General features: G+C 49.0%; 1 protein-coding gene across 1 annotated transcript; it reads left to right on the top strand.

Annotated features, from left to right (window-relative positions):
• Positions 1–241: 241 nt before the first annotated feature.
• LOC142802950 (uncharacterized) lies at positions 242–7569 on the top strand. Its single transcript, XM_075888033.1, has 2 exons — positions 242–895; positions 7360–7569. Exons 1-2 carry the CDS (start codon positions 242–244, stop codon positions 7567–7569), a joined length of 864 nt encoding a protein of 287 aa, XP_075744148.1.
• The last annotated feature ends 19967 nt before the right edge of the window (positions 7570–27536 follow it).

The raw sequence follows: 27536 nt of genomic DNA, 5'->3' as shown, positions 1-27536 counted from the left end.
GTTCATGCACCAGTGGCTGGGGGGCGTATAAATTCTAGCTCTTGTTTTGTGGCTGCGTGATTCGTTGCATTGTGCTGCTAGCATGCAGTGTCGTTAATACAGGTGTTCTGTGAAGCCTTGGCCCTTCTCTCCAGGCGAATGCAAAAAAGGGGCGACGAGTGTGGGATTTTACAAGAACTGAAGACGGCAATGGCTCTCAGCAAGCTATCGGAAATTCGCTCCCGGCAGCGCCAGCTTCGACATGTACGTCGAAAGATTCGAGCTGTACACCACAGTCAATGAGATTGCCGAGGCCAAGAAACTACATCTGTTCTTGAGTGTCATCTGGGAAGAAACAGACGTGACGCTCCCAAGTCTGCTACTACCCAAGACGCCGAGCACGTCGTCATACCCGGAAGTCTTGTCGGCGCTGAAGAAGCACTATTCTCCCAGGTGGTTAGTGGTGAGTGAAAGATACCATTTCAACCAAAGAAAGCAAGCCTCTCAAGAAACTGTCACAGAATTTGTGGTGCAGCTGAAGAAATTGGCATCAATATGTGACTTCGGTGCCTTTTTGGAACAAGCGCTTCGTGACCACCTGAGAGCCGGTCTACACTCCAAAGCCCGGCGTTACCGCCTGCAGGCCATGAGCGACAGCGAGCTCACCTGTGACCGCGTCTGCAACACCGCTACGGCCATGGAGGTGGCAGCGAAAGACGCCATGGAAATGGTCGCGGAAAACACCGTCGAACAGTCAGCTAACTGCAGTGACATGCATTGGCAGAGCCAATCAGCAGCGTTGCGCTGGGGCTCACAAAGTGGGCCATGCACCGGCGACGTCTCCTGTAACACAACAAAGACTTCGGTGACACAGACTAAGACTATTTGTCAGCGATGCGGTGGACAACACGCACCTGTAAGTTGGCCCTGCCGCGGTGGTCCTGTGGCTAAGGTACTCGGCTGCTGACCCGCAGGTCGCGGGATGGAATCCCGGCGGCTGCGGCTGCATTTACGATGGAGGCGGAAATGTTGTAGGCCCGTGTGCTGAGATTTGAGTGCACGGTAATGAACCCCAGGTGGTCGAAATTTCCGCAGCCCTCCACTACGACGTCTCTCATAAACATATGGTGGTTTCGGGACCCTAAACCCGATATATCAATCTATCAAATCAATGAGCACCTGTAAGTTGTCCTTATCTGAACAGCAAGTGTTATAAATGTCAAAAGAAGGGCCATGTCGCGAAAATGTGTAAAAGCAGGGTTGAACATCGGCTAAAAAAGCTGCACTCGTTGGACGCTGAAATGCTAACGCTTGGTTACACCGATAACCATTCGGGAAACAGTGCCATTCTAATAAATGTAAGAATAAACGGAAAAGAGGTACCCATTGAACTAGACACGGGAGCGGCAGTTTCTATTATGTCCGAAGCAGAGTGCGCAAAGTATTTTGCTGGGGCAAATTTGGGGCAAGCAGATGCCAGACTTGATATATAGTGGTACACCCGTTGATACCAAAGGCGTCATTGACGTTGAAGTGCAACACCACGAGCAGTGCTTTCATTTGCCGCTAGTGATCGCCAAAGAGACGAAACACGCAAGAATGCCTACGTTTTTTGGCCTTAACTGGATGAATAAAATCAAAATCCGATGACATGAAGTTCAGCAAGTGGAGGCACTGACAAAAGAAACTCACTCGACTAACAAATACAGCGAAGAGTTTGAGCCGGGTTACGGAGTGATTGAAGGGTTCAAGACGAGCATTGTTGTTAAAGAAAACGCTTCACATGTGTTCTGTGAGGCGCGATCAGTGCCGTATGAGCTACGCGAACAAGTCGAGCAGGAATTGACAAACTTAGAAAAAGCTAGAGTCCCTTACCGGGTGCGGCACTGTGCTTGGGCGACAGCTCTGGAGATCGGGCCCAAGAAAAATGGCAAGGAGCTGCGGCTATTTGTGACGACCGTATCACAGAAAGTCCTGCCATTGAGGTAGACCAGTACCCGCTCCCTCTGTCAGAGGATATTTTTGCAACTTCTCATGACGGAACTGTCTTTTCGGTTTTGGACTTGTCCAAGGCGTACTTACAGCTCGAATTGGACGAGAGAGCACGAGAACTGCTCAGTGTCAATGCCCACCTGGGTCTTTTTAGGTTCCGGCGCTTGCCATATGCGTAGCCTGTGCACCAGCGGTGTTCCAGGCCGTGATGGATGAGATCCTACACGGCCTCTCAGGATCGGCTTGTTACTTAGATGACGTTGCCATCGCAGGCGCAGATAGAAAGCAATGCCATGACAGGTTGGAGCAGGTGCTCATACGCCTAATATACCATGGCATACGGGTCAACACTGAGAAGTGTAGGCAGTTCCAAGAGTGAATCAGATACTTGGGTCATGAAGTTGATCAGAATGGGTTGCATCCTATGGCGGATGAAGTAGCTGCCATGAAGCAGGCACCAAAACCAGACAATATAAATCAACTCAAAGCCTTTTTTGGGTTTGGTAAACTTCTACTCAAAATTTTTTCCAAATATGGCTATGGTTTTAGAGCCCCTGCATAACTTTTTGCGGCGAGCAGCAGCATGGAATTGGTCACACCAATGTGATGAGGCATTTATAACCTGTAACGAAATGCTTACTAACGAAAATGTGCTTGAGTTGTATGATGTCAACAAAGAAATACAGCTAACGTATGACGCCTCCAAGTACGGTTTGGGAGCTGTTTTGTCACATATTGTGGGTGGCACAGAGAAGCCAATAGCATTTGCGTGGCCATCATTATCACATGTGGAGCGTAACTATAGCCAAATAGAAAAAGAATCTTAGAGAATTGTGTTTGGTCTAAAGCGATTTCATAACTACTTGTATGGTCGAACTTTTTGGGGTTCTTACCGACCATCAACCTCCCGCCGTGCTCTTCGCCCCAAAAAAGGAAAGCTAGTGCTGTAGCCACAGCTAGAATACACCGATGGGCTCTTTTCCTATCTAACTACAGCTACAAGATTGCACATAAGCCGGGCACGGCAATCAGTAACGCAGATGCTTTATCTAGACTGCCATTGCGCGAGACCTCTGAGCAAAATAAATCAATTTGTTATTTTGCCACTCAGGACGAACTATCGCTGACAGCAAAAGATATAGAACGTGAAACAACGTGCGACAAGCTACTATCAGTAGTGCGCGACTTGATTTGGCACGGCTGGCTGAAAGCTGTTGCTCAAGAACTGCAACACTTCTGGGTGCGAGTGTTCGAACTCGCTGTTGATGCTGGTTTTGTTGTTTCGACGAATAGAGAAGTTATCGCAAATTGTTTGCAGATAGTTGTCATGAGTCTGCTGCACAAACAAAGCAAAGGAATCGCGAAAATGAGAATGAATGCAAGGTCAGTGGCTCGGAGGCCAGGAATTGATGATGCATTGGAAGAAACCGTGCGATAATGCAGCGTTTATCAAAGCGTGCAAACAGCAGCACAGCTAGCGCCTTTGAGCCCGTGGAAAATGTGCCAACACTGACGGGAAAGGGTGCATCTTGATTTCACCGAGAAGGAAGGCCAAATGTTCCTATTAGCAGTTGATGCTTACAGTAAGTGGCTTGAAGTAAAAGTATGTAGCACGACGACTGCTACTATGACAGTGGCAGTGGTTCGGTCTTTGTTTGCCGCGCACGGATTTCCTCTGGAAGTAGTAACGGATAACGGGCCGCCATTCCGGGCTGAATAAATCCAAAGCTTTCTAAAAGCGCAAGGTGTAAAGTGCACGTTCACAAGCCGTACCACATGCAGTCAGCGGGGTGGTGGAGTGGGTGGCACAAACGACTTAGACGGCCCTGTTTAAACAGTTGTTGGAGGACAAAGAAAAAGGCAGTGCAAAAACACTTCAGCACAGAATAGATAATTTTCTGTTGTGCTTTCGCACAACGCCGCATACCTTCACTGAAAAGACAAAAGACACCAGCTGAACATTTTTTGAGAAGACAGTTGCCTACCAGGTTTTCTTTGGTGCGGCCGCATCTGACAAGGGCCCTGACCGAGAAAGTAGAAAATATGAAACAGTCAGCCCCTAAGCGCTGAGCGAAGTCGCGATATTTTCGGGTTGGTGACCGTGTGTTGGTTCTTTCCGTGCGAGGAGAATCGGTGAAATGGCTACCGGTGGAATACCACCTGATGAATCAGTGAAATACCAACCAATGGGTGAAATACTAACCAACCAACCTATGGTAGTGAAACCGCTGATAACTACAGTGACAAAGATCTTTTAATACTCTTTGTGGGCGATGAAGCAGTTATTCCTGTAAACGTTAGTTCACATTTGCGGTTTAGAATTGATGAATGGCAGCTGAATGGCTCAATCTACCCTGGCGTCATATATTCACAAATAAAAATTAATGGGAAAGAAACTGAAAAGAAGCCGTAGTACAGTGCGCAGTGCGCTGCTCCCGAACAAATGACGCTCGAAAGCGACACATACGCCCCGCCGCGGTGGTCTAGTGGCTAAGGTACTCGGCTGCTGACCCGCAGGTCGCGGGTTCAAATGCCGGCTGCGGCGGCTGCATTTCCGATGGAGGCGGAAATGTTGTAGGCCCGTGTGTTCAGATTTGGGTGCACGTTAAAGAACCCCAGGTGGTCTAAATTTCCGGAGCCCTCCACTACGGCGTCTCTCATAATCATATGGTGGTTTTGGGACGTTAAACCTCACATATCAATCAAAGCGACACATACATCACGAGCGCAATCTAGCAACGTTTGTACCTCGACACTAAATGCGCTGTTTAAACAAAAACTTTGCACATAACATAATTGCAGGTACAGACGAGTGAGAACTAACAAATGTCACAGTAGGTATTGCGCTGAGCCTGAAAGGTGTGCTCTTTTCGCAAACTGGACAGTGAAGTAACCTTGTGTTCCCGAAAACTACACCGCAATTGTCCCGTTGAATCCCCAAGGCGTACGGTTTTACCACACCGCAAAATAAACACGCACACGCACAAGTGTCTGCTTGCATTCCCCCCCCCTTCCCCCGTGACAAAGTGCGCGTGGAACATGAGCACATAAACGAGCGTCGCCATGTCGCGACGAGCAGAGTGCCGTCCGCGCGCTTTGCGCCAACGCACGAGTAAAGCGCGAGACAGACGTGCGATTTTCTCTGCAATTCGGCGTGCGGTGCGACGATGCGACTGCCGGAGTGGTGACGTTTCGTGGCGTTTCGTGACGTATCATCGCGTCGCACTGCCGCATAGCCGGTGCGGCGAGCATCAAACCGGCAAGATATTTTCGTCGCAGCATCGCACCACCGCATGGCAGCAGCCAATCACAGCGCGAGCATACGAGTGACATCACGATGCTAGTGGCGCCATCTCCCTGTCGCCACTCCCCCCTACCGTCGATGGAGCGGTGCGGGCGTGGATTTGCTTGCATCGCCGACTGCGGCCGCGTGACAAACATCGAGTACATTTCCCTAGTGACTTGGTATTATTCCGGATTGAGTAAAGTGATGCTTGAAGTGTGCCTTTTCTGCACGACAACGCCCGTTTTGAAACCGCTAGCGAGATCGGAGATTGTGAGCTGCGATGCAAGGTCATTTCGCAGGTAAACACAGCTACCGGCGTATCTGCGCTGGCTCGCTTCGCTTCCACATTTGCTCTTCACATCGATGGCGTCGATAAAGTAATAATGTATGCTAACGCATTACGTACGAGCGCAATGCTTGATAGTGTTGTCAAAAGAAGCGCTCGATGACGAGCTCGCATGTGAACGGCGTAGGCGACGGCCGGCGCCCGCGGTGCTAGGCCTACCTGTCGGAGTCGTGAAATAAGCTGTTGCCGTGATTACGACGTGCTTGTTGTTCACGAATGCGATTTATTAATTATTTTTATAGAGCGAAGCGTGGCTGTGCAGTGTTGTTTGTTTTGAGCCTCATTACGAGGATACGAAGTCGTTCCACCCTGCATACCGGCATACCGAGGCGCCGCATGGGGGTGGAGCCTGCCGCTGATAGCTTCTTTGCCCTCGTGTGTCCCGAAACCTCGCATGCGGCACGCCGCACCATGCGACGCCGCACGCCGCATCGCACGGAAGATCGCACGTCTGTCTCGCGCTTAATGCTGAAAACGCTGATATCTCCCCCGTGATCTGCACTGCCAGCTGTAATAAATGGTTTACTGTTTCAGCGATGTCGCAGGGGTGCCTTTGTGGCTTAGTGGGCTAACGCCACGCGCTCTGGAGTGAGAGGTCGCAAGTTTGATTCCACGTGCTGGAGCCTTTTATTGCAAGAGCAAATATATTGACAGCCTCGGCTGGCTCTTGCCGCCGCCAGCGTCATCTTCACAAACCGTGTATGTATGCGCATATATATATATATATATATATATATATATATATATATATATATATATATATATATGTAAACGGAAGATAATGATTGATATGTGGGGTTTAACGTCCCAAAACCACCATATGATTATGAGAGACGCCGTAGTGGAGGGCTCCGGAAATTTTGACCACCTGGGGTTCTTTAACGTGCACCCAAATCTGAGCACACGGGCCTACAACATTTCCGCCTCCATCGGAAATGCAGCCGCCGCAGCCGGGATACGAACCCGCGACAGGCGGGTCAGCAGCCGAGTACCTTAGCCACTATACCACCGCGGCGGGGCTAAACGGAAGAAAGAAAAAAAAATTGCAGAGAAACACTCGGGCACCCGGAATCGAACTTACAACCCCTGAACCATGAGCGCGAGGCGTTAACCACTGAGCCACAGTGCAACACGTCCTTCAACGCTGAAACGACAAGTTATTTATATCTACCACTTACCGCTAGTGACCGACATTTCGGGGGAAACTATCGCATTTTGAGCATTACCAGCAAGATGGTACAATGAGCACGCGTCGCCACATTGTCACGACGTGGCGGCGCGTGCTCTTATCTCCCACGCGTAATTTGCCTTCCGGAGAGGAGAGGGTAAACGTAAAGCTTTTGGACGCGCACTCGCACACCCTCATCTCGCGGTGGGGAGGGTTGTACATCTTGGCTGGCATTTGGCTCTCACTGAAACGGTTCTGTTGTAGTTACCAGGCGCACAAAGGCCACTGCGATTGTTGCACAGTCTCCGTTCGCTAAAATAACGCGCTCTCCAGACGCAGCGAAATAACAACTGAGACGCTTATTCGCATTAATCTGTACCTGTAAGTACGTGTCGTGCGTTATTTGTGCTTGAGAAGCGCGGGGCACGTTTCATTCTGCTTGCCAAGGCGGCCGTGATATTCCAATTCAATGATATCGCAGCAGCATCAAGCATGCTGCAGAGTGTCGAGTTTGTAAACTGCGACCGGTGCATCGCCCAACTAGCAAAAACCTTTTCTCTCAATAAATATCCTTCAAATTTGGTGAAGGTGCTGGGTACCGTCCTCTATACCTTCCCGCTACCATCCTACTACTTCGATCTCAACAGCTACCTTCTGCTATGCCGGACGCCAATCAGCAGACGCTTCAATCTCTTCCAGCCCCCTGTTCAGGCAGTGTTCCTCAGCGGGAGCCTCCAATCTTCACAGGAACAGATGGAAACAATGTTGAAGATCGGCTCACGGCTTTCCTACATGTGAGCGCTTCCATCAAATGGATGGACGCGGACAAGTTGACACGCGTGTCATTCTACCTCGCGGGTGTAGCCAGTCTTTCGTTTAAAAACCACGAAAAAGACGTGTCGACGAGGCTGCAATTTAAAAGTCAATTGTTGCAGTCTTCGATCGACCTGCCGTTCGAAAAATTTGTGCCGAGCAGCGTTTACGCACACGCGCACAAAAAGGGGTGAAACCTTCACGTGTTATATTGAAGACGTCAATTTGTGTAGACGCGTGGACGCCGCGTTGACGGAAACTGAAAAATGTAAGCACATCATAAAAGGGATTGACGACGACGCTTTTCAAATGCTGTTGGCGAAAAGCGCGACCACAGTTAATGACGTAATTAGCTTGTGCCACAGCTACGATCAATTGCGGAAGCAGTGAGCTCTGACAAGACGTCGCCCAGCGCACGATTTGGCATCACTGTCTAGTGTCACCAATGGTCAGGACCAAGCATCGCTAATAGCCGAAATAAAAGCACTTGCCTACGAAGAAGTCGCAAGACAGCTTTCTTTTGTGTCCTTTACACCACAACCTACCACAATTCTACCATCGTCTTTCTATGGCTCATTCAAAGAGAGGTTGCTGAGGCCCTACCAGCTGCCCGCGAGCATAATCTTTTGGCTGCTCAACTCACCTTCGCCACAGATGCAGGCATGCCAACTCCCAAAGTGCCTACACACCCGTTTCTATCTTGAGCGAGCTGTCTCCCGCCTCCAGTCCACTGGACCAGCACCAACACCACCAACCCGTGGCGCACCCTCCACAATCGCCTGATGTTTTGTATGTCGATACCCCGGACACGTCGCAAGCTATTGCCACCACCGGACGCACATCACCGATGAAAACCGCCGTGAGCCCTTCTTTCTAATTACTCCAACGCGCATTACAGTTTCTCCAATCCAACGCCAGACCGCTACTGGGACAACCATAGCCAGCAGTCGGGACGTCTTCGCTCGCGCTCTCCATGCCGCTGCTCGCCTTCTCTTATGCGTCAGTGGCCCGCGCCTCACGAGGAGGAAAACGAGATGGCGCAGTTCCTGAGGCAAAACTGTTCACATTTCGGTTTGCCCAGGTACTCATCTGTCACCTACCCATTTTATTGACGTCCTCGTCAAAATGTCCCTACTATTCATCTTGTAGCTACTTCAGCAGCTGTTTCTGTTACGGACGCTGAATTTTGCCGCTCAATTCGTCAGTTCACGGCGCCTTTCTTCGGATTTTCGCTTCGCACTGCAAGGGCTCCACCTGTTCAACCGAGCGTAGTCTGTACAGCCCGTTGGACCATTCAGGACGTTCTATACACGACCGACTTCATCATTCTTTCATTCTGTTCCCGTACCATTATCCTGGGAAGGTACTTCTTCTCGAGTTCGAACGCCGTAATCTACTGTGCTCGGGCTGAGGTTGAATAAGTCTCATTGAATGACCGAGCAGCCATCGACACCCTGTCTGCCGCTAAACTTGCCGTTAACGACGACACCTACATCCCTTCATGCTCTTTTGCGTTCGTACCAGTTTCATGCACCGTCATATCAGACAGCATGGTCTTCTTCACATCAATACCAATATTAAATGCCCGAAGAGCCCTCCCACTACCCTCTGCTGCTCTCTACCTTGTCGAAAGCTCTACCACAATGCTAATCTATAATCACGAGTCATCCGCTTTATCTCTGCTCTGACACGAGTACCTTGGCCACGTCGAGACGATCAGCTCCAGCAAAATTATATCCTTCTCCAATAAGGTGCCTTCTACCTACATTTGTGAACTGGTAGTTGTCTCCATGGATGACTCAACGTCGGTGGACGTATTTGAACCATTCTTTGATAAAGATTTGACATCTTCACAGCGTTCACAGCTCCTCACCATCCTTGAGTGCTACAATCATTCTTTTGATGTTCCAGAATCATATCTCGACCATGCCTTAGCTGTAGAACGCGTACGATGCTCTAACGCTTAATTCAAAGGTCGTAGGTTCGATTCCTGCTTGCGGCAAGTTATTTTTTCACCAACTTTTCTTTATTCGTATTTACATTACATTGGTTCTAATCACTTGCCCTATACATTCCTTGGCAGTATTGTTTGTTCAGTCTCATATATATATATATATATATATATATATATATATATATATATATATATATATATATATATATATATATATATATAAATAAGGGAAAGATGTGTATACCTAAGGGCTCGTTTTTACGTGTTTTAACACAATATTAATGAGATCTAGCAGACAGTAATGCCAAGGAATGTACAGGGGAAGTTATTAAAAGCAATGGAGTGTAAAAATAGGAAGAAAGAAAAGGGTTTGAAAAAATAACCAGCCGTGAGCAGGAAACGAACCTACGACCATCGAATAACGCGTTCGATGCTCTCCAGCTCCTGCTCACGGCTGCTTATTTTTTCATTTACTTTTCTTTCTTCTTATTTTTACATTCCATTGGTTCTAATAACTTCCCCTGTACATTCCTTAGCATCACTGTCTGTTAGATCTCATTATATATATATATATATATATATATATATATATATATATATATATATATATATATATATATATATATATATATATATATATATATATATATATATATGGGGGATATGGCACAACGGGAACGTCGTCAACAAGGATGAATATATTTATTTCCCAACAGTTTCGGGAGGGGTCCTCGCTTTATTCCCTGATGAAGAGAGGAACCCTCCCGAAACTGTTGGGAAATAAATATATTTATTCTTTTTGACAACGCTCCCGTTGTGCAATATATATATATATATATATATATATATATATAGAGAGAGAGAGAGAGAGAGAGAGAGAGAGAGATAGGAAAGTATTGGGAAAGGTCTTAGGTAATTTATAATATGAATGTGAAGAAAGAAAAGTGGATAAAAAGATAAGTTGCCATGGGCAGAATCCAAACCTGCGATCATCGATTAACGCGTTCGATGCTCTACCACTGAGCTACCACGACAACTATCCCGCAGCCACTTTTATAGAGTATGTATGTGAAATGTTGTACCACGGCTCCAAAATGTATAGCCAAGCTACTTCAAAGTCAGCTGAAGCTCACTGCCATTCCGCCAGCGCTAACGGAAAAAAACGAATGGTGGGCATGGCGTAAACCACCATTATAGTGGGTTAATGTAGTGGGTGAATGGTGGGAAACGCCCAACATGGCGCATGGTGGGATATGGTGGGTGCTGCAGTGCCGGCAGCGCTTGAGCGCAAAATGGTGTCAGAATCACAGTGACGAGCTGTCACAAAAAATAAAAAAGAATTCTATAAAAAAGGTATAAAAAACACCCGTCCCGTAGAAAAAAAAACAAAATGTCACAGAGGATCGAACGTGTAACCTACGGATTCCCATTCGGAGACACTAACCACTGCGCCAAAGCAACATGTGTGTTAAATAGTTAGTTGGCATACAAACTTACGGTTCAACTTCAGTTATGTTTGTCGTGTACACGACATAGACGAGATCACTGTCTGCTTATAAAAATTGCACATTTATTAAACACAAGCAACTGCTGCCTGTAACGATTGTCACTGTGTTAATGGCACCAGTGCTATTTTTTTACAATTCACAACTGCAAGAAAAAAAAACAAGTGGACTGGGGAGCAGCAACAGTTTACCGGCGGGGTCTGCCAAGTTTAATATCCGTTTCGCGCTCGCTCTAAAGGGCGACATCTGCTCACGCTTTATGACGCTTCTAGGCTCATTCCATAGATATGCCCGCCTAATTTATTTGATTGAGTATTGGGATGCTTTTCGCGCAATGTAGAGGGCGGCCATGCCAGCGCAAGGATGTAGCTCTTTCGCGAAAGCAACAACTATATAACAGCTTGGCCAAAACGAATGCAGTGTGCTGGTAACATTACGCTATCATATTGGTTCCCCAAGCACATGAATTGCCACGTCTGAATTCTCGCACAAAAGCTGGAGAAGTGCCGGCGAGTGATGATGATGATGAAAAACATTTATTATAAAAGAGAGAGGTACGGGGCCAAAGCATGACCCCGCTACATGGTCGGCGTCCTTAGTCCGGGACACCGCATGACGAGGCCCCTACTCGAGCCCGTCTCACCAGAGCCCGTTGAGACTCTAGTGATGAGCAGTTGAGGAGGGCAGTCTCCCATGCCTCTCGAGAAGGGATAGGGGAAGGGGGTAGGTGGGGATTTTTCGGACATGCCCATACCATGTGGAAGATATCACTCGTCTCCCCACAGTGTGGGCACCGCCCATCTGTGTTCGCATCGAAATGCTTTAGGATTGCAGGACAAAGTAGAGTACCTGTCTGCAGGCGCCTTAGAGTTCGCTCTTCCGCCTTACTCAGCCCCTTTGCAGGAGCCGGGTAAAGGCTGTGAGTGTAGCGATAATAGGTCAGAATTTCTTTGAACCGCAGCAGCGGTGTATTGGCCTCCGAGTCATAAGAGCCAAGGTGAGGAGCCCGGTGGGTAAGCGCTCGGGCGGCCGCGTCAGCGGCCTCATTACCTCGTAAGCCCTGATGGCCAGGAGCCCATACGATGCGTTTCGGGGCTGGATCAGCGAGAGCGCGTTTTAGAATTTGGCTGGCTAGGGGGGATATCTCTCTTACGAAGTAATGAGCACATGCTTTCCGGGAGTCCGTCATGATAACTTTCGAGTTGGGGTCCGCAGCAGCAAGCGCTATCGCGACTTCCTCAGCGCGCTCTGGATTTTGTGCTCGGAACGAGAGCCCATTGACATGCTTTTCCCGGTGAACTACAGAGGCCGTGTAAAATCCCGTGGGCGAAGGCCCTGCTATATCTACGTAGAATACACCAGGTCGGGAGCCGTGTTGCCTCTCAAGCGTCCGAGCTCGCGCCTGTCTTCTGCTTTCGTGCGTGTGCTTATCCATGTTACTGGGGAGTGGAGCGACCGAGAGCATATGCCGCCACAGTTCCGGAATACGCTCCGCCTCCTCTGCAGTGCAAGTGTGCTGTATATGTAAGCGGTTTAGCAGGCGGCGCCCGGCAGCCGTCTGCACAAGCCGCGTATATTGATTCATAAGGTGGGCCTCCCGCAACTCCTGGTAGGAGTTGAGCACACCTAACGCCCTCAGTTTGGCGTTGGAAGTGGCCACCGGGAGATCCAGAGCTCGTTTAGTAGCCTTACGAATGATGGCATCTATTCTTTCGTCTTCTTGCTTGTTAGTGCGAAGGTATGGGACGGCGTAGAGGATCCGGCTAGTCACGAAGACATGGGCGAGCCGAAGCGCGTCCCTGCCCCGCAGACCACCCCGCTTGTTGGAAACGCGGTGGATCATGCGCCCTACCTGTCCGCCTATTCTCTTGAGTTTCGCTATAGTGGAGTCCGGTCTGAGTCTGTGGTGAATGAACAGGCCCAGAATCCGGAGCTCCTCTACCTCTCTGATGGGAACCCCAGACAGGGAGATGTGTATGGCTGACTTATCTCTTGGCTTCGCTCTAACGTGCAGAAGCTCTGATTTGTTTGGAGCACATTGGAGTCCACAAGCGTTGGCATACGCATCGACTATGGATGCGGCATGCTGAAGGCGTTCCTGCGTTTCGCCAAGGCTCCCTTCAGTGGTCCAGATTGGAATATCGTCGGCATATACTGCGTGTTGTGTGCCTTCCACCCTGGCCAATTCGCTTGGAAGGCGCATCATAGCAATGTTGAAAAGGAGCGGTGATAACACTGCTCCCTGTGGGGTACCCCGTGATGAAGAACGTACAGCGCGAACACAAGACGGGAATACTAAAGATGGGACACAGACAAGCGCTGTCTGTGTCCCATCTTTAGTATTCCCGTCTTGTGTTCGCGCTGTACGTTCTTCATCATGCAATACCAACTAGCCCAAAGTTTCACTCTTCTAAGGGTACCCCGTGTTCCCATAATGTACGGGCCATATTCCTCGTCCTCGATCCGAAGAAGTGCCTGGCGTTTAGAGAGAAAATCTCTGACATATGCAAAGGCCTTAGCCCCGCAAACGGTGGAGCTCAAGTTAGCCAGGATGCTGCTGTGTTTAACATTGTCGAAAGCCCCCTTCAGATCAAGGGCGAGGATGGCTTTATCATTGTGTTGCATAGTTATGGGCTGTATGACGGCCCTATGGAGCTGGAGAAGGACGTCCTGTGCAGACATGTGTGGACGAAACCCAAACATGGTGTCTGCAAAGAAGCTCTTGCCCTCAAGGTATGGGGAGAAGCGATCCCGTACCATCGTCTCCATAAGCTTGCCCGCGCCCGAAGTCAGTGATATGGGCCTCAGATTTTCCGTATTCACGGCCTTGCCTGCTTTGGGGATAAAAGTCACAAGTGACATTTTCCATTCGGAAGGGAGCGCACGGCCGTCCCAGATCTCGTTCATGTATTCCAATAAATGGAGGTAGGCTGTGTCAGGGAGGTTTGCCAACAGCTTTACTGTTATGCGGTCCAGCCCCGGAGCCGTACCCCTGCGCATTTTAGCTAAAGCCGCTTTAAGGTCATGCAACTCAAAGCGGGCATCGAGTTGGTGGTTAGGCTTACCAGATTACGTGTACGCCGGCCCAGGCGGGTCCTCCGTACGACAGAGATACCTATCGCACAGAGCATCCGCAAGCTGTGCCGGAGTGCCTTGGTACCCTTGCAGAACTCGCCGGAGCTGCTTCTGCGCCTCCCCTCTCGTTTGAGAGGGGTCTATGAGACTGCAAAAGAGACGCCATGTCCCCTTCGAGCTCATCTGACGAGCTGCGGCGTCGCAGCGGGCTATCCAATTTGAATCTGAGAGTTGGGCAGCATACGCTGCAGCCTGTTCTGTGAGTTGGGCTATGCGGATACGTAATTTGCGATTAGTCTTCTGCTTTTCCAACGTTTTGTTAAGCTTCGGCGCGCCTCCCACAAGTCTAGGAGGAGAGTGTCAACTGCGGGGATTTCTTCGTTGGTTTGGAGGGTAGTAGTAAGTCTTTTCTGAATGTTGTTTACGTGTTGAGCCCATTCTGCATAGCCTCCAGAAAATAGTACGGGAGGGATAGTCTGATTGCGAAATCGGGTCCAATCGGTCAACTTGGCTTGACCGCATTTTTTATGAGCTGACTTTTCCAGGAGTGTGACCCGGAGAAGGCAGTGATCACTGCCTAGAGAAGCGCCCAAGTTCTCCCAGGTAGCATCCATAGCATTTTTTTACGAGAGAGAGGTCCGGACACGTGTCACGGGTTACCGAGTTCCCCACTCGAGTGGGGTACGCCGGATCCGTGAGCAGCGTGAGGCGAAGGGTGGAGATAATCTCCGCCAGCTTACGTCCTCTGGCGTTCTTGTAGTGATAGCCCCAGTGAAGGCTGGGAGCATTGAAGTCTCCCACGATCACTAAGGGGTCCTTGTCTGCCAACTTGATCACCCGGAGGAAGATTTCGCTAAAAGTTACACGAGGCTTATGCGGGGGGCTGTATATATTTAGGATGTGTATTGACTGGACGCGACGTCTGAGAGGCAGTACTCTGACCATTGTGTATTCTTGTTCAGTACTTAAGTTTAATTTGACCTGAATCGCGGTATATGCCTTGTTCACCAGGATGCATGACGAGGGCCCCCCCTGGAAAGTGCTATAGCCAGAGAATTTAACGTCCAAACCGGGCTGCTGCAAAGCAAGCAAGGCGGGCATGTTTGGAGGGACTGCAAGTAGAGCTGGAGGTGCGACCGTTTTTTCCAGGCTCTAAATCCCCTGCAGTTTCATTGTATATACTCAAACTTTTGTAGATATTTAGCTTGTTTATTAGATCGGCTAGCCATCTTTTAGTATTTATTTACGGTGCAGAGGACCAGTCCGGACGTGGAGCCGGCCCCGAAAAGCCTTCTTCTGCTGTCTGACTGAAGGCCGTCTTGCGTTTAACCTACGGGGAGTCGCCCTGAGTGGTGTTTTTAATTTGGGCGATAACCCAGGGCTGCAAGGCTTTAAGGACTGAGTTAGAGACCTGCGCCACGATTTCGGGAAGTGCTTGCGTTAAGGCTGCCGTGAACATGTCCTGAAAAGACTCGCGGACTGCCGACATGATTTGAGTGGGAAGGGCTGCCACGCTCGCCTCTAATTGCTCGGTTTTATGCTCTAGGGACTCGATGCGACCGATGGATCCGGTAATGGAAGCTGGTCCAACTACCGGGTCCGCGTCCTGCCGCGAAATGCTAGTGAGGCGGGATGTGACGGAAGAGCCGTCCTCTGCCTCGGCTTCCTGCAATGGCTCGGATGACCCAACCTGCTTCGCTTCTAATTCCTGAATTTTGCGCGCAAGAATTTGGTTCTGGCGCCTGAGCTCCCCTATCTGCTGCTGTAGGGCGGTTTCGGTAGGGGAGGGAGAAGAGGAAGGTCCGGAGACTGCCCCACCCCAACAGCTCACCTGTGCTTGGACGGGTGTCAAGGGGGGGAAGTCCTTGACCAAGACAGGAGGCTCCGACGGGGTCCCAGACTTTACATTGGTGGAGTGCCCGGTGTTGGTTTTCTTGGGCTCTGGCTTATTCGACTTGGCAGCTGGTACTATCTTGGGGCAAGTCTTGGGAGTCGGAGCCTGTTTGTTCCCCCCATTCCCCCCCGTTGTCCTCGGCTTGGATCCGCGTGGGGATCCCGACTTGACCGGCTGCCGGAACCGTCCAGCACAACCGGGAGCTCCAGTCTTGTGGCCACCGCCGCAGAGGAGGCAGCTCGGAATGCACTGGTGTTCCGTGGGGCCGTCAGGAGTAGCAGCAGGTACCCGAACGCCGCAGCTTGTGCAGCGGCCGGGCTGCGGGCGCGGGCAAGTATCTGCTCGATGGCCCACTGTGCCACAAAGTGGGCATGCAGGCACTGTCTTCTTATACAAGCGAACAGGGAGCCGCTCGCAGTTGTATAACATTGTCAGTGGCACCTTGGTCACCGCGAAGGTGATCACCGCAACCGGGGTGTCCCCAACTTGCGCACAGACACTATATTTGGCTCAGCACTGAGCTTGCTTTTGACAGTTTCGGACGTTTCGTCTTGAGAGACATGCACGACGCCCCGACAGAACTCACCGGAGAGTTTGGGATGTCCCCGGAATGTTAGCTGGCGGCCCCCGACTGGCAGCTTAATGTCCCGGAGGAGTCTCTCGGCGGCGTCCACTGATTTGAGCGTGCACACAAGTACATTTTGATCCCAGAGGGGCCACACCGCAAGTCCCACACTTGCGTCGGCTCCGAGGATGCTGTGGACTGCAGCGCCGGCTTGTCCAGGACCAAACGTGGCCTTGAGGTCGAGCGTCTCACGCGGTTTCAGCACCACTATGATGTCGTCTTCTTCGATGCACGGCGTGTTCTTCGGCCGCCACTGGAGTTGCTTGGCGCGCTGCAAGGCGACGCTCTGCGCGTTCTTGCCCTGTGCTTGCTGAGGGCGAGACGCTGCTTGTTGTTTGGCTGCAGCAGCCCTGGCGTCTCTCGACGCCACTGCTGTGTTCTTCCTTCCGCGCCTGACGCGGAGCATATCCTTGAGGTACTCTTCCTCGGTTGGTAGAGGTGTCTCGGTTTGAGCGGTATCCATCTGTATTATCTGTAGGGACTCCGGATCGTAGCCAGTGACTTGATTTGGAGTCGCCATTACCGGGGAAACACCGGGCAGGGCCAGCGCGGCCCTTACTGCGGTTAGGCTTAACTCCGCGGTGGTTTGATGAAAGCTTCAAGTGACCAAAAAAGGGTTAGAAGACGGCCCACCTTGACAAGACATGATGTCTTCGGTTGCGGCTGACGTTCTTGGAGACGGTGGTAGAAGGCTTGCAGGAGAACAACTTGATGTGACGCAAATAATTGCGATATTTCACAGAGCCGACATGGTATGCGACCGCTCCCGTCGATCGACGCCAGCGCCCCCGCCGGCGAGTGCGGCTGTCGGTGAGAAGAGACATACGTTCTCTGGGAGTGCTTGAATCGCGTCGCATCGTTGTTTGTTGCTTCTTAAGCGGACACCATACACAATGAAAAATGCTTCAAGAAGGTTAAGTGGTGCCATGGCTGCGCTGTATTGTCATTCTTAATCGTCGAAATCGTGTATTCTGAAACCCAAAAGCACGGATAACACAATTGTACGGGCTCGGTCGGTACGCCTAACCTTTGGTGGAAATCATGGTGGTAGAACATGTAGTGTAGAGATACCAGCTTCGTACACTATATAAATTGCCCGCCATTATAAGCCCACCCATCATCTGCTTACTGCTTTCCAGCATTATCGCAATGGCGGGCAGAGCTTCTTAGCTTGGTACACCGTGTGGCCCACCATAACAAGCAGCACCCATCATCTGCTTAGTGCTTGCCAGCATTATTGCAATGGTGGGAAGAGTTCCTCAGCTTGGTACACCATGTGTCCCACCATTATAAGCACCAGCCACCATAAGCTTAGAGCTTCCCAGCATTATCGCAATGGCGGGCAGAGTGTCTCACTATTGCCCACTATCTAGCCTCTGCTTTCCACCATCATTTACACTTTACCCATCACCTGTACACCATACCACCCAGTATGTCCCGGCATATCCACCATATTTTCCACTACGTCCCAACATATCCATCATAATTTCCACTATACCCACTATTATTTCCACTACGCCCACCATGTTTTTCAGTATCCACCATTGCTATTTTCCCGATAGGGCGATTGCTTTAATTTTCAACATAATTTCGTCTTAATGATTAGCTCCGGAAACACAGCATTGGAGGACCAGATCACAGAGGCCATGGTAAAAGTAGGTAACAAAAATACGGTTTCACTTACTGCCGTGCTCAATACGACTTTGCAAACACTTCGTGTTGGCTGGAAACGTGTTCGTACAACTAGAACATACGCTATGAACACTGCTAAACTTACGAGCACTACCATGGCATTTAATGACGCCTTAGTGGGGAATCGTGAAAAAGGATACCGCAACCTAACAGTTAACTTACTTATGTAGGTTCAAGTGATATTTTCCATTAGCAGCCGAATCTAGAGCTACGTACCTTTTAAAGTATGTGCCAGAAGTGTAAAAAGGAGCACCATGGTCACTATCAATTGCAAGCTTTGTTTCAGGAGCCGTTCTCCTGTTATTCCTGCAATACCCCTGAGTGGGTGTCAGCCATATACATATATAGGCAATCATCATCATCATTGTCATTATTTTGTCCTGGTAGTTCAACAGACGGCTCCATCTCGACAAAATAACTGTATTGTTCAACGCAGACAGTCATCACCTCAGGTCCTGGAGGCCAGAGCTAAAACATGGTGATGTTGACAGTTTACTGCTTTAGTTGATGCGCTTAATATCGACCAGATCATAGTCACTGCAAGAAACGATAAAATTGGAACTTCGAAATGCTTTAGACATTATTGGCACTTTATTTACTTACATATTATCTACGCAAGATGAATCATACATGTAAGTGTTTACGTAAATGATGGCCAAATCGTTCCTCTAAGAAGGTTTACAATGTGAGCCCGATGTATGGAAAACATTCATAATATCTTCTTCCGACAGTTTGGATTGTCTAAATACGTCAGTGGAGCGTCAATTCCGTAGCACGAAGATAAATTAACAGTTAGACACCCGATATCTGTTTCATTCAAGTCCTCCATGTTCTCTCGTTTTTATTCTTTCTTACGGTATTCTGAGTGTATTTATACCGAACATACCAAGCTGCACATGAAAAAAAGAACTGACGAAGTGCTCCTGAAACACCAACGCTTGATAAAGACAGAAATAATAGCTATCACCCACGAGAAAATGCAGTTCTATATTAGGAATGCCGTATAAAAAGCTCCCATGAAACATCCGTGCATTTTTTTCTGGACCATGGTTACGCGAATGATAGTAGATGATTGTGGTGAAAATTGTACCACTGGCCCACAGTTGTATGCAAGCTACTGCTGAAACGGTATCTTCAGCGCGTTTCACGAACACCCATGTGTGATGTCAGATATATTATTGAATGGTTCTAGGCTAGCCGTCGGAAATTTATTCAAAATTATTGAAATAATGACACCTCAGCAGCGATTGTATAATATAATATAATGGTTCTGGGGTATGTGGTATGCTCGTAAAATTTCGCGCCTGAAGAGAGCTTTTTACTCAAGGGCGAAATAGATGTAGTGGTTGAAGAGGTGTCGAGCTTTCATTTTCATGTGGGACTGTCTTGTGCACTAGTGTCTGAACTACATGCCATGTTGTCGTGAGGCAGAGCACATATAATGACGATTCATATCATCTTCAGTGATAAGCCAATTGAAATAACACTAAAAACAATGGAGATCCGTGGGCCAAAAATAGGCTGCAAAAACAACGCAAGCATCGCGTGCAAAGCTATTCGCGCCTAATGTATAAATTCCATCGTCATAAGGGATATGCAGCAGAGCAATTGCCTGATTTATTTCTAGGGATGTCATCTGTATTAAGCTATTATTGTGAGTACCACTTCTCTAGCAAAACCATGCCAGATTTTTCACTAGGCCTTCATGACAGCACTCAGACAGCATTCGTGTGCTACACGATAGAAGAAATGTCACAGATGTGACCTATGGTATGATTAGCGCTTATATGCTATTCAGTAGCGCGTAAGAGTATAATTTATTTTGATGATGTGTCGTCACCAAAATTTTAAGGGACTATCAGACATTTTCACTATTTGTTGAAAAACCTTCTCTTTCACGCCCTCTCAAGAATCAATGACTATTGAAATGTGAATTTTAGTAGCGTGATGTCTATTTTCTCTCAAATCAGAGCGCATACTTTCGCTCAAAAACCTGAAGGGGCCGTATTCCCAGGTGAACAAAAGATTATTTTGTTTTTAGTTACTCACACTTGCTTCGCTTTTAACTGGCATTTCAAGTGAAACACTATGTTGTACAAACGCGCCACAACCAATATTCAACTGTCCTTTCAAAGGCATGGGCCTTTATAGCGCCTTGCTGCAAGCCGCTCCGACAACTGCGACCCACTGTGTGGTTGTTAAAGGGCAGTGAACCAGTCGGACAGTCGAAAGGTGCATTCCTTCCTGTAGTGATAAAAGTGCTCAGTATTACCTCATCAGTACTGCATGGTGATCAAGCGTGTTTGGTGCATACTGTTTTGTAAACAAGAAAAATATAGAATTGCGGAAAGTACAAAGAGCAATCGGTTAGACTATTCTGAAAAGGCTGCCGTTTTCTTCCTATATTTTCGCTGTTGGTAACATTATTCGACCCCAAGAAAAGCACGGCACAACAGCTTCGCTTGTTGGTCGAGTGTTAATATCATTGATGATGGTATTGAGCGCAAGCACTGCACAAGACGTCCAAGTCATCTTCCTTTTATGTTGTCTAGTCTTCGCGCTCAATACCATAACAAAAGCATAGAAAAATTGTAATAGTTTTGTCATGTATCTTGACTGACGTAGTTGTCAAACGCTGCAATTAAAACACTCAGATTTGACTGCCTAACAAATTTTATTATTGTCTTTAGCTGCATTTTGTACCGAAACATCTCATGCACTTAAGCTTCACACCAAAGTTCATTAGGTCAAAAGTGAGCAATGAGACTATAATGGTATCAGTTGCAATTTATCTGAATAGTTTACAACGGCATAATGCTACTACATGCTGGACCTCTCCCCATTTTTTCTTACTTAGTTCATACTTAGTTTTAATTTAACGAGAGCAGAGCCAATGGAAATGTTTGCGAGGTTGCTCAATTCGATTGCCTATGGACTTCAGTTTGCAAAACAGGCCCCACGCATGCTGGCATACGATATCAGTAATTTGGCCGGATCATATAGAAATCCTAGCTCTATCCCAAAGCACACTTTGACTTATGCGCTTCATAGGCTCACTAAGCTGCTGAAGGGATTCTCTTGTCAGCATTCGATGTGAGCGGGCGTGTTTTGAGCGCGCTGCGACGATATCAACACATGGCCGGCGCTTCCCTGTCAATCCACCGCTCCAGCTGTTGCTGCGTTAGGTGCTTGTTCGCTTGTTATCTACCGACTGCAGCTCATACTGGGAGACTGTTTTTCAAACTCGTCGGCGGCACCGCCACCCGGCTACCTGCTGGCGGCCATTTAAACTAGTATCACCTCTGTGAAAGTTTCCAGTTTTTATGACCTCTCCGGAGCCCTGCGTGTGACTGTCATGACACTATATGCAGTGAGCATATAGACCTACAGGCTTCAGATGACCTGACGGCCTCGGTGACACCGCTAACTACCAAGAACGGTTCGGCTGCCACTACCGTTCCTTCAAGAGTGCTGCAGCTGCCAGACATCAACCCATTCGCCTCACTCCGGGAACTGGAGGAACAGAACACCAATGAAGGAAGCTGACAATGCCTTTCAACAAGATCGCATAATTTCTACCAAACCGTATAGAGAGAACCGTGCGCGATGCTCGCTTTTGCCGACACCCGAACGACAGCATACTAGCACACCCAGGGATGACTCCCACATGTGAACTACACGTCACACGTTCTTTGCTTCCGCTCGTTACCTAAACAAAGAGGTTGATTGGATACCAGTTGGCTATCGCTGAAATTAGCAGCACCTTGCGGCAGTCGCATTGACGATGAGCTCAGGTGCCCTGCGCTCTTATCATCAAACTGTGATCCTTCGGCCCAAGTAATCATGCTGAATAATTATTTAGCTGTTCTTATGATTGGATAGAGTAATAACTCGCCGCATTTCGAGTGATCTCCGCCTCCCTAAACAAGACCCACTACCGGAGTAGAGGGTTTACTATTTAGGCCATAGCGACCAGCTAGCAGTCGACGTGGCTGAACCGGAGGTGTGCAGCGCCCTTCTAGCGATAGCATCTCAGCCAATCAGAGGAAACCAGGTACCCTTTCAAGCATACGAAGCAGATAATCGCAATCAAATCAGAGGCGTCATTGGAAATGCTGGGGACATGACTTCTGAGGAAGAAATGAACTCATTGCATTGCCGCAAGCGCAAAATTATGCAGGCACGCCCACTTGGTGACAAGGACACTGCCGTGATCACATTTGAAGGTAACGGCTTACCCTATTAGGGCGGCTTACGGTAAATTACGATCCGTATTTTTCTGTATCATGCACGAGCGATTGTTTGCGACATATGCCACAAAAGAGGGCTTCACAAGGAGCATTTTCCCATTATTTCGGCAGCTAGATGCTCGAAGTGCGTTATGCAGCAACACGAAGAGGTTACGCAATGCCCGAACACCGAACGAAAGTGCTGTAGTTGTGGTGGTCCTCACCTGGTCACATTCATGAACTGTCTGAAAAAGGTTTGAATAAATTGAACAAGAAAATGCAATGGAAAGGCAAGCCGACTGCCAAAAGGCAATGTAAGAAAGGGAACACGCAGAACCATCAGCACTGCTCCTCCACGACGCAAGGTTTTCTGAGACCCACACTCAAACCAATACGCCAGGGTTTTCACACTGGGCCGTCAACACCACTAGCTGCACAGTAAGAAGGCGCCGTGGGCACCAACTCCACGGATATAGTTCAACAAGCGAACCTGCAGCTAAGTCGTCCTAGTATACAATATCTATCAAGCTCAACATTGACGTCTTGTCCACCACAGCCTGCCTCGAGTGGAGGGGCAAAACATCCTCAAGGAGGCATAGCTCAGTCAACGGCACTTCCACTTACCAGTGATTATTACCATTCTCCCGCCCTAACAACACTACAAGCATTGAAGCGGTGACTAGAACATGGTATGGCACAAATAGAGAAGGCCATTTATGAAAATGTTGAATAGCCGATTACTCGGGCCGTGGAAAAGATGCGTTCAAACTACCCTGGAGCGCATTATGCTTTCCGACATGCTCCCTCTTGGCACAACTTCGCCAACAATCGCAGGAGCAGGTGTGATGGGTATACACTTGGTACCATCAAACTCCACTGCTCTCATACAACAAAGCCTCGCCAGGGCTAGTTTTTCAAAATCATCGCCATGCACAACTGTTTTGCACTGCAATTGCCTTTCACTTCGCCGAAAGAGAGCTGAAAAGACCACTTGACTCTCCAGCAAGATAGACGGTACGAGTCCATTGGTATGCTCTTCAAGAAGTCAACACCCCTTCTAGCACCTTCGTACTCGCGCTGCAGCCCTTATTACCATGGATTCTAACCAACTAGCCCAAATAGCCATTCTTCTTCAACGCCCCTGTGTGAGACGCGGACGAGAGATTTCAACCAAGAAGCACGCGTGTTTTTGCGCTCCCGTCCTTACCCTGATCTTCGCTCCGCGCTCTTCGCGTGGAGCCCTTTTAAGGGCTACATATGGTGCCTCAGCGTGGCACCCGGAAAAAACAACGCAGAAGGATGGCGTTGTGGCAGTCTCGGCATCATCGTCAGTGCCAACACAGCAGCAGCAGGGCCAATCCAAGCCAGCACGCTCTAAAAAAACCCAGCCGCAGAACGTCAGCAGCCATCACACCACTGCTGTCTCCCCGGCTTCGAGCAAAGCGGAGGCGCACACCGGAGCTTGCTCGTCTCCTGCCAGGGCTGTGGCTATCTGCGAGGGATACCCCCCTGGAGGCACCACCTACTCCTCACCTCCTCCTTCAACTACTGCGGCCGCCGAGCAAACGGCATCCACCTCCAGTGAGCGCGGCGTGCCTTCAAACACGTCTCGGTGTTCTGACGGTCCCCACGCTGTTGACGACCTTCCTCCGATTGGATGAGCGGCCACCATCATCTCTCGGTCTGTCGGGAAGAAGGCTAACTTCCTGGCTCCTTCGAGGGATGCGATCGCCGCCTTCCTTTCGCGGTTCCCAGCCACCCAGCGAGTGCGGGCGAATTTCCGGTGCAACCTTGTTGTTGTCGACACCTACCCCACCACCAATCTGACTGCCCTACTGCAGGTTGGAACGATCTGTGCGACCAAGGTTCGAGCCAAACAACTCGACCTGAACACCTGTGTTGGCATGGTTTGTGGAGTTGACCCAACGATCCCCTTCAAGTACCTCGCCGACAACATTGCTTTACTTGTGCCCCTCGTGTCCGGTGTACGCAGAGGCAACTTTCTCACCCTCACCTTCGCTGGGACTACTGTCCTGCCGGATATAAAGCTCTATAAACAAAGGCGTCCAGTTCGACCCCATCAGCTCCGGCTCTGCAGTGCTCCCGTTGTGACCGCTTCGTGCACGCAACCGCCACCTGCTATCGGGACGAACGATGCCTGCGCTGCGGCTTCTAGCTCGCCCCAGGATCGTAGGCTGCTCTGAGCTGCCTGACCGCTTTTTCTCTCTCTTTTTTCTCTTCTTTTTTTTCTTATCTTTATTTCCTCCCTATTCCACGTGGGCGCGTTCAGCCCGTGGAGCGGTCGCTCTCTCCCCTTCACTATCAGTTCGGGAGCGCCCTAACTTCTTTCCACTTGTCCATTGGTTTCTTTTCTTTTCTTTCTTTTTTTTTCTTCCCCTTGACGGGCGCATCTCCTCACCCCTGGCTTCACGGGGGTCTTTCTGTATATCGCGCCTGCCGCGTTTGTTTCTTGCGCGCATGCGCGATACAAGTGATCGAATGCTTTTCACCACCCTACTCTTACTTTTTCTCTTCTGTCTCTTTAATTCCCTTTCCCCCCTTCCCTGCGCATGACTGTGGAGGTGTCCCTAATTGAGAGAGGCAGTAACAGGACTGCGCTTTTTCCTTCCTTTTTCCTCTTTTCAAAGCCACTTGTCAACGCCCCTGGGCTGAATATAAAGGTATGACGGCTACGCCCCGATTGAAGAAAGCTATTTTCATGGAGACAGCATTGTATGTGCCATAAAGAACTACGCACGTGCAGTTGGATACGTATCAGTGGTGCAGCACTACTCTTAGTGTTGTCGATTGGAATGTCATCGAATTGTACAATTCTTGTCTTTTGCACTTACGTGGTTTGTGGAAGCACTGAGAATAAAGTCAACAAAACGCCGCTTGATCTCAGCTCCATATCTCATTTCGGGAAGATTTATTTACAAGGTGTTATATTGCTGTGCGGAGACAAACTTTCAGCATGTCACCAGGGGATACAACAAAGGCAGCCCACATGGAAAGTGCATCATGCAGGACGCCTTGGAGTATTGGCTGACGCTGCTGAATACGCCCCAAACGCACACGAGGCTGAGACAGACAGTTTGTCAAAGAAACACATCACAATCTTTTACCTGGAGAACCCGCCCACAGATATTGTAGTGGGAGGGGCCGCTTGATTGCATGGGAAGCGACCACCCATACAATTTTGCTAGGTGACGCTGATACGAAGATATAGTCATGCACCAGTACACGGTTGACCAATACCACTCTGGGAAAAATACCGCGATTTACTACAGCAAAAACCTCCTGCCAGGAACATTGACCAATTATTATGTCAGCTATGCGCAGCAAAGCGGCTAGCTATCAAAAACCTACGGGTTTTTTTTTACCAACCAGAACCTGATAGGCATCTTCTGACTTTGTGGAATAGAAGGCTATGTATTCTGGCTCAGTACAGGCAATCTCGCCACACTGCGCATTACGAAGCTTGACTGCGCAAAATACAGTGTTCCACTAAGGAAATATACGACTAAGCTAGCATCAGACCACTGGAACGGAATTTGGAAAACCATCAATGGGCAGACCTACACGGTAGAGGTCTGCGCCATCCTGCACTCTCTCTTTGGCCAACGCAAGAGCTACACCGACACGGCCCGTGTGGTGTTCCGGGAAGGCATTAAAAATCGGGAGCTCGCTCAACAATTGTTTTTAAAGCAGACATCTCGTCCCACAGAGATTACATACCAGAAGGATTCAAGCGCTGAAGACACTGAGCCGTTTTGTAGCCCTTTCACCATGCTCATGCTGGAGTATGACTTGCCGCATGCTAACGCACGCAGTGCTCCAGAAGCCATTGCAGTATGTGTTGCTCATTTACGCAATGTGCCCCCTGAGTACAAACGCGCTCTCCTTAAAGAGTTTCGGATACCGCAATACTGCCCTCCTCATGGAAGTTTTCTCTAGTCAAGCCTATTCTGAAGCCTGGTAAACCACTCCATACCTTATACAGCCGCCATTCGATCTGTTTAACCCCGTGTGTCTGTAAAGTAATGGAGAGCATGGTTAACACACCCTTCACATGGTACCTTGAAGATTGCAATTTTTCGGTCATGACAATGTACAGATTCTGCGTAGGCCTATCAAGACGTACTCCTTCGCCTAAAAAAGGCATTCTCGACCCTAATTCAATGCACCCACGGGCTGTTGTAGCAGTGGATATACGCGAGGCATTCGAACAGCATTTGTAAAACACACTAACATTGTGACGAAAGCACGTGCCCTTAGGATTAAAGGAAAAATGTATAAATACAGAGCAGGCTTAATGGAAGGCCGAAGCTACCATGTCGAAATAAGCCAAGACACCAGTGCTGCATGAACCAACAACGCAGGCATTCTCCAGGGCTCAGTGATCTGACCCACCCTCTTTAACGTAGCCATGTACCAGCTACTAAGACGCCTTGCGGACCGGGCCTGAAACATGTGATGTATGCCGTTGATGTAACTGTGTGGGTCCATCAAGGATCTGTCGGGTGGCAGGAGATTGTTTCACACAGAGCCCTCAGCATTATTCACGAATACGCAATCGAAGCAGGTTTGCACACCGGTCTGGACAAAACAGAGTCTGTCGTCATTCACGGTGGCCGAACAGCGCTCGTCAAGCAGAAAGAAAACGGGTGTTTTAAACTTCACATAGAGAACCAAGCTATATTATGGTAATCCACTGTCCGAATACTAGGTATGCAACTAGACGAGAATCACACGGCAAGCACTTGGTTCCAACGGGTTATGATGAATAGCAAAGAAAACTTTCATGCTTTACAAAGAATCTCTAAGGGCACACGTGGAGTAAACGTACGTGCAATGAGGCAGTTTATTGAAGCTTTTCTCGTCTCACGTATCATGTATAGACTGTCATATCATCCGGTAAACCGTTTGCAGATACTCAAGCACGACCGGCTACTTAACGAGGCCAAATGCTTGGTTA

The sequence above is a fragment of the Rhipicephalus microplus genome, chromosome 3, assembly GCF_043290135.1.
Source record: "Rhipicephalus microplus isolate Deutch F79 chromosome 3, USDA_Rmic, whole genome shotgun sequence".
Lineage (NCBI taxonomy): Eukaryota > Metazoa > Arthropoda > Arachnida > Ixodida > Ixodidae > Rhipicephalus > Rhipicephalus microplus.
This window is presented reverse-complemented; position numbering and strand designations above follow the sequence as displayed.

What these genes read in the sequence shown, in the direction of transcription:
- LOC142802950 (XM_075888033.1), top strand. Translation starts at nt 242, where the DNA reads ATGTACGTCGAAAGATTCGAGCTGTACACCACAGTCAATGAGATTGCC. An exon ending in GCGGTGGACAACACGCACCT is followed by an intron (nt 896 to 7,359) that starts GTAAGTTGGCCC and finishes AATTTGGTGAAG; the next exon opens with GTGCTGGGTACCGTCCTCTA.